Source organism: Macrobrachium rosenbergii, chromosome 14, assembly GCF_040412425.1.
Source record: "Macrobrachium rosenbergii isolate ZJJX-2024 chromosome 14, ASM4041242v1, whole genome shotgun sequence".
In the NCBI taxonomy this organism is placed as follows: Eukaryota; Metazoa; Arthropoda; class Malacostraca; order Decapoda; family Palaemonidae; genus Macrobrachium; species Macrobrachium rosenbergii.
Window position 1 is genome coordinate 26978178 of NC_089754.1, and position 12500 is coordinate 26990677.

At 37.7% G+C, this 12500-nt stretch overlaps 1 protein-coding gene across 6 annotated transcripts in view; it reads right to left on the reverse strand.

The window, feature by feature from the left end:
• LOC136845831 (steroid hormone receptor ERR2-like) overlaps window positions 1-12500 on the reverse strand; it is a 345697-nt gene that overhangs the window by 67095 nt on the left and 266102 nt on the right. The window contains exon 1 of one of the 6 annotated variants that reach the window (XM_067116219.1): window positions 661-801. The exons of the other annotated variants lie outside the window; for them this stretch is intronic. Within the exon in view, the coding sequence (XP_066972320.1) occupies window positions 661-687 (27 nt within the window). The 5' untranslated portion in view covers window positions 688-801. Of the gene's footprint in view, window positions 1-660; window positions 802-12500 lie in introns of those variants that run through there. 6 annotated transcript variants of the gene reach the window in all.

Genomic DNA, 12500 nt, shown 5'->3' on the forward strand with positions numbered 1-12500 from the left:
GCACAAACGTACTCAACTGATAAAAAAAATAAACGATTTATCTAGTGTCGTTATCTCCCTACTGATTAAACAATCAAATGTTAAGATAAGCATTTAGGGAGTTGGGAAGAGGGGGTGGGAATGAGAGGAAGGGTTCTGCATGACAAACTGATAAATTACGTAAAAAAAAGTGTCGATTAATTCTTACAGCGACGAAAGATAAAAAAAAAATGGTTGCCTACCGACACTTCGTAAGAGGAAACCAGAAAGCGCACCGGACACATTTCTTGTGCTCATTCTACCTTATAAATCGTGATATTCGTGATAAAAAAATATATTCATAAGTATAAAATCAGAACACACACGCAAAAAATTTAACGCATGCGCACACATACGTATGTATGCACGTCTTATTTCTACTTCGTAGTACTGAGAAACACCCAACCAACCGCAAGTGAGATGTGTATTGTTCTTGTTTCAAACAGACCAGACTAAACATGTGCGAGTAACGTCATCCTTTTAATATGAAAATAGTCTAAATACCTAAATCGGAGTACAATAACCGAGCCATAAATCAAATAAATAGAGATGTTTATTTAATCATCGCCGACAAGAAGCGGAAAACACAATTAACGTTGTCAACAAACAGGAATATATCGTGGTAAAAAAAAAAATACTCACCTGCCAAGGAGGATATATGAAAGGCATTTTTTTTGAAGCGCGAAAGTAATCTAAGAAAGGCGCCAGAGAATCCTCCACATAAGAGGAATTTCTTTCTCTGAAACACAGCCGTCAAAGGCGATAGTGAGACGTCTACTCAACAGGCGACTCTTACATAGACTAACAACGCCACATGGATGATATAGAACTATAACAGCACACGCGCTGACACACAAACACACACACTCACTAGTTGAGAAATTATCCCACCTGTGGTTGGCTGTACATTATCAGTCAAAATGTAACGTCCTCTTTATACCCTTTTTACAGTTTGCCTTTCCATTTGTCTACGTGGAAATTCTAAAGGGTTGTGGAGTTGTGGGATAAATATTGCTTTTGATGATTTTTCACGTTTGGGAAGCATTTTTGACAACGATCCAACGAGTCAGATACTCATAAGCACGCTTCCAAAGAAAGAACTGTCCATAAATGAATAACAGGGAAGTAACAAAATTAAATCATGGATTTTAAATACAAATTAAACAGTTCCAGCAGCTGAAAGACAATCTAAAGAAGTAATTGACAACAATTCCAGGAGGAGTACTGAAAGGCTTTAAGGTTAAAAAAAAAAAAATCACGGATAATGGGCAGTGTGGCATAGTAACGCCTAAACAAAACGAGGCGGATATTAATGGAAGTTCTCCACTGAAGTTTAAGGAAGATGATAGAATAGGAGATTTGTACTGATGGTCTGCATATTGATTTGCTTAATTACAAGTGTTATCTGGCAAGCAGAGGGTTGTAATGCCTGAAGTCATTTGGGTAAGGTCAAAATTATAACCATAGCAAGAAAACAAAAACAAACAAAGAAATGACAATGTACCAGATAATAAAAATAGGCTTGAAAAAAATTATAAACACTAAAAGCAGCTTCTAAGCACTCTGGTCATTCCGTAGGATTCGATTCTCAAAGCTTCCAGTCGCTCTCTTGATAAACTTTGAAAATACATCATAAATATAAACCTTGCCCGGAATCGTAAAATACTTTCTGAAGTGAGTAAATCCATCTCCCTCACTCATAAAGTTTATGGAACTGCTTAGGTTTCATAAACTTTATTAGAGAGATGGATTTACCAAGTTCGTAAAATATTTTACGCTTCCGGACATGGTTTAAATTTATGATGTGTTTTCAAAGTCAATCATAAGAGCAATTCGGAACTTATCCTTTCATTTCATTACCTGTTACATTAAGATACGATTTCAGATTTTACATCACGATTTCCAAATGCTATAGATGCTTATGCACACATGTATACAAACTGCACTCACGATATTGCTGAACCGTATGGAATAAAATGAATAAAGAAAGAAAGCAATATCACGAAATCGCAGCCACTTCAGAAACCTCAAAATCAGCCTCATTAGAAGCATCTAACCGCTCCATCCAGATAATGTTCCATCCATCACCTCTATGGGGACGCTTCTGCCACCCTCTCTCTCAGCCAAGCAAACTCTGGACCAACATCTGGTCTAAACTCCTCATCAACATCTCCTCTTCCGTCAACATAACTATGTCATCTAAGCACACTCTGATCCGTATTCCTAACTATGCTGCGTAATCGCTAAACCCCTTCCCCACTGACTACAAAATGTACTGAGCAACAAACTCGTCTTAACCGATTCACACTTTCATCCTAGAAGAAAATGCAGTTACAAGTATTCTTTGTGGGTTTCGAATCCTTCTACAACGTACTTTTTGCACTGTACCATCATGGTTGCTTCATCTACCCCACACGTCAGTACCACCAACATGAGCATACAAATATATATATATATATATATATATATATATATATATATATATATATATATATATATATATATATATATATAATATATATATATACAAATATATATACATATACAAATATATATATATATATATATATTTATATATATATATATATTATATATACTGTATAAAATTTTTATCACACCGTGCTTTAAATATAGTCATGGAGCTACAAATGTCGTTTAATATCCAATTCACGCTACTTCGGGAATATCCCCGATGTGGAATTATCACCGAAGGGGAACTGTTTAAGTGATAAATGGATCGGTACCGCCGGGTCTCTTGGTGGCTCAATGGTCTGACCTTCGAAGGAGTCGTTGGAAGGTGCTGTGTTGAGGGATCGAGACCCGGCGGTAACTATCCATTTACCACTTAAAAAATTCCCCTTCGGTGATAATTCCCCATCGGGGATATTCCAGAAGCAACGTGAATGGGATATTAAAAGACTTTTGTAGCCTCATGATTATACACACACACACACACACACACATATATATATACATATATATATATATATATATATATATATATATATATATATATATATATATATATATATATTGCTTTAAGTTGCATTAACATAAAACCGAGGCGACCAACAAGCTTATTAGCTAAGTCAAGCACTGTAAGAAAAGAAAGGAAAAACAAACAAACGAACATACACTAACAAAAGAGACAGATAAATGAATGCATATGTAATGAAGGACTATTGTAATATGATACCAAGTAATGTGAAAAATACACTGCATAAATTGCATTACTCGCGAAAACCTTTTTTGAAAATGTGCCCGGACAGTTTCGAATGAGAGACAGGAATAAGAACGACCTTCAAATGGTGTGATTCCTTGGTTATAAATCCAATTGACATGAACCTTCCTTTACCCTCTGAGCTTCTGATCTTTTGCACAGGTGTCATACCATGGCCACTTTTCTTTCGTCCGGGAAGACACCTTCAGCTGACTGGTTGTGTCACACTTATACCTAGTTTTGTTGTATCATTTTTGCATGATCACCATTTTAGCTCATTAATATATATCAGGTATTTTTATGAACAAAGGTAAATGAAAAGTTCAGAAGACTCGTATTTCATCATCACAACAAACACGAGAGAGAGAGAGAGAGAGAGAGAGAGAGAGAGAGAGAGAGAGAGAGAGAGAATAGACTAGGATATCCAATTTAGGTCGAAGGCCCAGCGCTGGGACCTATGGAGTCATTCAGCTCTGAAAGGATAACTAAGAGTAAAAGGTTACAAAGGGGTAACAGGAGGAAAACCTCGCAGCTGCACTATGAAACAATTGTTAGAAGAGGGTGGAAAGAAAGATGGAAGTAAGAATATGAAAGGAGGTACAGTAAAGGAATGACAGGGGCCGAAGGGACGCTGCAAAGACCCTTAAGTAATGCCTACAGTGCACCGCGCGTGAGGTGCAATGACGGCATTACCCCCCTACAGGGGGAGAGAGAGAGAGGGGGGGGACACAGAGAACTGAGAAAGGAAGAGAGAGAGAGAGAGAGAGAGAGGGACACAGAGAACTGAGAGAGAGAGAGAGAGAGAGAGAGAGAGAAACAAGTTCACGGACGAACTAAGTATAGGGCAGCACATTTGCCTAATATGGCCGGAGGGCCTCTCGGCAATATGGAATCTTCAGGTCAGTCAGCAAGCCCTCTTACTTTCTTCGAGTAACAACTGGGTGTAGCTGCAGCGCTTGGCACACAATATAACTTAGTAACTCCTTTTCTTCTTTTTTTTAGGCGTCCCCAAAGTGGAAGAGCCTGGTTTGCCGGAGGATATATGTTCAACAAGTTCACCTGGGACTATTTTCTCTCGCTGAACTACAACGCTGCAGGATCTTTTTAACGGTGGATTTCTGTTCAGCTCTCAACGGCCGATTTTAACAGATATCTAACATACTTTCACAATTTTCTCTTGCAGAATCATTGAGGATATAAAAACTGCTACCAATGCAGGTTAAAAATGAAGAAATGGACCAGGCTAAAAACACTTTTACTACACACCCCTTTTTTTTTCTTAATCTTTCTTCTTCATTAGGAATCTAAAATCAACGGCTATTTGAATTAGTAACAACAGATAAAAACCGTATGAAATAACACTGATCTTGAGTGAAAGTCACAAGATTTACTCTCAACTGTCTTCCCTTGGAAAGTGTCGATGGTGTGAAAGTGCGTTGAGGAAACTGTAGTGCAACTTGAAAAATTTTTCCTTTAAAACTCCCAATATTAAAGTACTGTGGACATCCCGCAAGAGTGACGTGCAAGAGGCAAGGACATGAGGATACGACACATAAAGGTTTCAAAAGGAGCACTACAAAGAGGGGTTTCTATTCCCGTAGAGTGTTTACAATTAACACGAATATAATACAGTATATACATTTTTTTTAAGTTTCTAAATTTCCATTTTTCTAAGTTACTCCTAGTACGACGATTACTCTTGTTAGTTACTAGAAGGTTATTTTGAAAGTTTAATGCCAGATACAGAGAAACAAATATTTTATGGAAAATTTATAAACAGCATGAACCTTTAACAGAAACATACATATGTACACATAAGGTAAACTTACTAAATTATTCGAGCAACCCTGTGAAACACGAAAACATTCTTAGAATGATATAGTTGAAAAAAATACCTTTAAATCATATACATTAAAGGGTCTGAGAATATTTTGTTCACTAAAAATACACGTCGTTTTTCTCTCGTCTTTCTTTAATGCAGCGAAGATAAATGTGGAAAACGAAAGGCTAATATAAAACTATCAAGAAAGAGGACAGAACATGAGGGGAGAGGGAATCAAAATTTGGAGGAAATGGAAAGACCCACTGAGTACAGAAAGACTTAGACGGAGAGTCTTGTACCACTAGGGTAAGAATGCCCTAAGATACACGACAATTAGTGAAGAAACAGGAAAAGTGTGTAATAGGGGAGTAAGAGGTTAGGATTGATTTGCATAAGATGTAAATAAGAAGAACCAGAGTACTGTGGATGTAGGTATTTTGAAAAATCGAAAAGGCGTAACAACGCTTGAAATTTTACGTGGGGTTAGAGGCGTATCACTAAAGCCTTAATAAAAACCAATTTACGGACTTCTTAGCATAAGAAATAATTTAAACACGAGTCAAAGGACTATATAACTAAAGAGGAATAAACAAAAGGCGTATAGATAAAAATGACGAAAATCTGAAAAAGGAAGAGAATCGGGGAAAAGCCACAGAAATCAGGACGAACTAAAGTAGGAAACAGGCTAAATGCCCCAACTGAATCTATAGGTTTGATATGACAGGCGACTTGGGCCATAAGAAATCCATAAAGGGAACTGTTCTCCGCCGGTTTCGACACGGATTCGAAGACGGCGTTGGTGAAAGCATTAGTTCGGATTGAGGAATTCTGTAGATTGAAGATGAGGATAATGAGAATATATGGTACAATAACTCTCTAATTATATGAAATATCGACTTCTAGGTGTTAGAAAGATAACGCAAAGAACAGGTAATAAGTGGGCAGAGGTTCACTGGGAAGGCTGAGTGGAAATACAATGCAAGAGAAAAAATAGAATAACAAAAAACTGTATCACAAGATGCAATGTTACGGGAAAAACTGACCGAAGTAGGCAAGGAGACAAAGAGAGAAGCCAAGAGGTAGGAGAGTCTGCCTCACTTGAAGAAACAAGGGAAATACTCTCTGAATAAACGTTAGAACAAGGGAAAATGGATGCCTAAAAACCGTACAAGTGCACAGCACGAACGGAAATGACGGCAGTTACATACTCATAAACGCAGGGTACACGCAACACACACACACACACACACACACACACACTTCCATATACAAACATAAACAGACACACAGGGCGCCACCGAGGCAGCAGCGTCTTAGAAAATGAGTGCTGCTGCAACAGGAAGGAGAGGAAAGAGCGAATCCAAAGGGCGAGAGGAGAGAGGAAGGTGAAAGGGATCCTCAATAACATAGAAGGAGGCGGGAGGCTACAACAGCAGGTGGGGTAGGTAATAAGTGGATGGATGAGAATGTGGGAGAAAGAAGGATGGTTAGGGGATGGAGGACAGGGAAAGAAATGAAGAGTTGAGAAGGAAATTCATTCAGTCTAAGGTACAACAGCAACCAAAGTCTCGGCTAACATGAAGAACTCGCAAGATGCAGGGAAACTGCAGAGCGAACAGAAGAGAGAAAAAGCGAAAGAGAAAACCGAGAGGAGAAAAGTAAGAAGTCGGGGAGGAAGCGGCCGAGAGCAAGGGGGTGTGGCTCCATGAAGTGGAGAGAGGGCCATGGGGATTGAGGGTCAGGGGAACCCCCAACCACCACATCCCTTCAAGGCCAAGTTCATGCCGGAACCCCGATAAGCTGAACACAGCCTCGACGATCACACTTTTTAATCCATCACATTTGTCTTTTATTGTTTTCCTTTTCGTCTTTCCCCTTTATTTTGTATTATTTATTGCAGAGCAAAGGGATTGGTGAGGAGGCAACCAGGGGGGAATTAATCCTATGGGAAAGGAGAGGCAGTCCTTCGCTTATCTAAGAATACCATATCGGAACAGGACACGAGAGACGTTATTTTGATCGGTTGTCATTGTGTACTTGCAGCTGAGTTTCGTCAGGAAACTTACTGAACGAGGCAAAGGGAAAGAGTCGATGGAAGGCGAGGAAAGGAGGCAAGAGAACATTCCAGCATGGGCTCGCCTTCCGGACAGAAGGTCAGCTCTGCCGTAGTCAATTATGACAGTCTCTTCTTTTATATCACAGCAAAATTCATGGTAAGGTAACTACTGTATATAATGATCTCCAATTTTTGCGCAGGGAGGAAGTTACCAGATTTAAACTCGAAGAAAGGTACACCAGAATTCATCTTGTCATTCCCCTGATATCCACTGAAATTCGTCTTAAAGGTTATACTCCATTCCTAAAAAATGACCAGATAAAACCTCCTGTGCCAACTAAGTCCGTTCTAACATTCATGGATGTCGATATAATTACCAAAAACCAAGGTTCAGAAAAAAAAGAATACAAAAAAACCCGCATATAAACAAAGATACACACAAAAGAATATAACCAAATCATCATCAAGAAAGAGTCTAAAATCGGTACGTGGTGTGTCAAAGACGTTTCCAAGTGCTACCCCGTAAACCGCCAGTCCTATAGGGAGGAGGAAGGCAAGGAAGGCATTCCCGCATCCGCTCCTTGCAGCAGCAGCAGGGGAATCTGAGCAGCCAACCAAAGGGAGGCCGTGTCCCAGCTCGCAACTCCCTCCTTACCCCTTTTAACATCCAGCAGTTGTTTCGAAACACCTTAAACGTCATTCTGTAATACCGACACTGACAGTTAAACTCCTGGTTTCTAATAACGGTTGGATGTTTCGTCTGCAGTTTGTGTAATGACGTTTCTTTCCACAGCCTAATAATAAACTTCCATTCTATGTCTATATTTATGAAATTTCTACAGGTTCTTTCAATAGACACACAAACAGAAGTATTCGAGTAGAAAAAAATCAACTGTTTTCAAATCATGTTTTCACTGGGATGAACAAAAGGCCATCAGATCTATTCACCTGTCTTATCTCACGCTTGGCAAAGCGCTCAAACATGATATGTTATACCAGGTGTTTACGTAACCTATTTGACCCCTGACACTTGATCACAACAGCCACTTGACCCCGGAACTGTCGTGTTTACGGAGACGGGAGCACCGGCATATTTCTCAATAGTTTCGCAACGATAAACTGACATGGCAAGAGGTGAATGATCACATTCAAGGTCTCTCAAAAGTCTAACGAACAAAATGAAAATGGGGCAAACACTTGGTAAGCAATGCGAAAGAAAGCCAAAGACACCCGCTTGTCGTATCGTATCAAACTGTTTCACCTTCAGCATCAAAAATGTTCATTTTACCGAGCATCTCTTTCCTGTGAAGGGCATTACGTGCAAATATTCGTGCACTGAGGAAATGCCATCTTTTATTCCAATTACTGAAAAAATCATATTTACAAACACTAACTTATACTGATGTATATTTAAGAAAGCAAATACTCATACCCTAAAGAGGGAGGCTATGTACATGTCTGTAGAATGACACTGGAAGTTAAGTCATTCTTGTGTTATGTAGGTTTAACATCGTTCCTAAGTAGTGAGGCCACTAACAATGCGTTGGGAGACGCGAACATTTATGAGCCTTGGTGACACCTGCAAAGCTAATCCCAGGCCTGAAAACAGTTGCCTTTCATTGAACCATGTTATACACGTGTGATGACTGTGCACATGCGATGCAAGTGCGCTTGTGTGCGATACAAACAAAGAGAATTAACTTCTGGCTAAAAACGTTTCCAAGCTTTAAGTTTTAATAAAATAAAAATAAAACGAAGGTGCGCTTAGCTGTGACGGCCTACATCATAATAAACAAGCCCTGAAATAAGATAATGACAATAAAGTGTTCTCCTCACCGATCATCTTCCTAATAGCCATTTTACATCCATGAGCAACTGTACAGGATAAAACGACCATGCTGTTCAACAATATCATGTAATAATCTCTTCTTTCATGCGTGTGGCGATTACACCGGCATGCTAAATGCCAATGGTTTTAACTCCGCAACTAATGGTGACGTCGTGATGGAAAAAGGAACCACGTCTTTTGGTGAAATCTGGATAAATATTCTTTATTAGATGTAGTTTAGACAGCAGAGAAAGAAAGAGATGATGAGAGCCTATCCTTTTTTTCCTTCATTTTCTCGCCTTAATTAATGCATGCCTATTTTTGCGTTAAACAACTACACAGCTTTGTTGAAAATTCACTTTCCAGGTAGTGAACACAGAGAAAGATACAAAATTTGCTTTCCAAATCGTGAACACAGAGAAAGATACAATATCACATAACAGCTTCATCAGGTATTATAGTTATTTTTTTTTATCTTTCAGCAGAATGCTTTCTGACTTTTTATTAGTGTAACCATATGTTTATAAGGAAAAAACTTTCAGATCATAATGCTAGATAATAACCAAGGTAATCAAACAGAATAAATTACAGCACCGTAACAATAATGGAGATACGTTCAATTTACAAAACAATACATGGCTGAAAAGCGGAAACAGAAATACTAAGCTATTTTATGCCACAATCTCTGCGGGACCAAATTCAGTAAGTATACAGGTGTTTCTTTTCCCCGCGTGTTACTTCATTCGAGTCCATGCTACGTGAGCCATCAAATTGTTATTATTAATCTTTCATTTTTTAAACCATTTCATATTCCTCTGTTAGAAGAACATATTTGTTGGTACAAAACCTCTCCCATTAAAAGCTTCGACACTAAATGACAGACCTTAGAATCTAAGAATTTTTGGTTCCACTCTTTCTGACACTTTCCCAAATTAAACAAGGGAACGGAACGAGGGGATACTGGAATCGATACTGTGAAGAAAGGGAAGAGATAACACGTCAAAGTGATATTGACTGATGAAAAAAAAAAAAAAGATTATAACAATGGTCGCAAAAATTGTAAAAGCAAGTTGAAGTAATTTATAGTAGACAATGTCTGAGATTAAAAAACACAAATCGGTTGCGAAAATAACATTGCAAGAATGACTTAGCGATTTAAGAATTTTTGAGTAAAGAAAACTCTTTGACTACTTGTAACAAAAACTTGATAAGAGGCTCATGCCGCTCTTTAGTGTATCTGGGTTTTCATTTATTTAATTTTTTTTTGTTTTTTTCTAAACACTTTAGTTTCCAGATTCAAGTCAGCAACGTCAGACAAGAAAATAACACATGGTTCATTGATGACTAACGTACGAATTCCATGACCAAATTCTCATATTTATCATATATCAATCAATATATATTTAGGACGCCATGTTTATAGTTAAGTCTGTACATCTATATATTCATCAGTGCATACTTGATTAATGATCGTTACAATAATCCACACTCCGGTGATACTAGTTATTCTGATTTAAATTACCAGTATGATATAATATTCAGCTTTCGTGTGAGAGAGAGAGAGAGAGAGAGAGAGAGAGAGAGAGAGAGAGAGAGAGAGAGAGAGAGAGAGAGAGAGGGCATCGCTTTTGTACAAGTGTTGGAGGTCTTACGACTACACTGCCAATCAGTTTTCATTCCCGATGACCTCTGCAACCGTGACGTCAAGGTTTTCGGCAATTTACAATCAATATCATTCCGCTACTCTGTTAGAGACAGTGTGTGAACCTTTACTTCTTTTCGTTTGTCTAAATAACGAATGACATCTGCACCACAAGTGCTCTCAGGTCAACTTGAAAACACTTGTTTTATCTGTTTGACCCCCGGGTCAAGAGACACTGTATCTATGTGGAAATGAGAGGCCCCGCACTCTTCGCTTTGTAACTAGCGTGCGATGGAATGGGAAGTGGAAAATACATTTATTCCACCATGCTGTGAGAAGGAAACCCGATTTTAAAGAATTTTCTCCTGGGTAGTGATGCATAAATCATGTAAAGGAGGAAATAAGAGTATTAAAGTTTATTTGAAGAACTGCTCTCTCTCTCTCTCTCTCTCTCTCTCTCTCTCTCTCTCTCTCTCTCTCTCTCTCTCTCATATACTTTATTACTAATGGAAACCTTTAGGATTTTGTATGCACATTCCATCAACAACGAAGCCCACACAATCAATGTATGCAGAAAGTAAAATAAAAAAAATATGCCTGACTTATCAACAGATTCCAGCATATCCTTGGCAATGGGGCTAACATAAGACCGATCGGCTAACTGACAACATCAAGTAGCGTAACAAAAGAATTCAGGGGGAAGATTAAATAACCCGATGAAACATTTGGATTACGTATGATATACATGTATATGTATATATATACATATATATTTATACACACACCTATATATAAAGTAGAGGAAAATGCTCTTGTATATATTTATACACACACCTATATATAAAGTAGAGGAAAATGCTCTATGTCTTTGAAATAAACCTAAATTAAACAAATGTATAATACCAAGGAAAACGAATGCTTAATGTTATTACTGTAATAACGGCAAGGTGCTGGGAGTTTCCCGGTTTTTTATGCTTCATGACAATGCTACAATGTTGCCGAACACGTAGTCACATGTGATGGTGGGGAGGCGAGTGCCAGCCACAGTATCGAAGAATTAAGACTGTAAAAGGTGCCACTGGCATTTCCCATGTCACAGGTAAGTAAAGGCTTGGCTAAATTCATAGCAATATGCAGAAACACAAACTAGGAATCCCTTTGAGCTCAGCAGCTTCTGTCTAAATATCCACAATATTCTCTTTAAATTCGATTTCATAGTGTATTTTAATCGTTGCAAAGCCAATGTTCCTGAACACGACAACTAGAAACTATATAAAAATTCTTTGCAATATTCGCCATTTGTTATCTCAGGGACTTTTAATTTCCTACAATTTCAAAATTTTTCAAAAAATCATTTCAAATCAATCTACGACATTCTTTTCAAATCAACGCAGATGTGAACTTTACCGAATTGCATGAACAGTCACTACCGCTTTTACAGTTTCTCGGAATTTACACACATAACATACGTCGTCTATTAGGATGTGATTCTCTAAAAATGTGGTAACACGATCGGAAATCAGCAGGCAGTGAACTGATATCTTACCTTTGTTTAAAATGATTATATTTACATTGGTAAAATCCATGTTCTAATTGCTTGGGTCAATTAAACAGGGGACCTTGTAGCACTTTAATGCAAAATGTTCATAAAAAACACAATGATAATAATAATAATAATAATAATAATAATAATAATAATAATAATAATAATAATAATAATAAAAGGCCACTAAAAAGAAAGATATTACAAATTTATTGGTGAGAATTGCACCACTCTCAAGCTTTTCGGAAACTTCCGTTTCCTTCTTCAGGGAATGGAATAAATACCCAAATATGTTTGGGGTATTATATATACAATATATATATATATATATATATATATATATATATATATATATATATATATATATATAT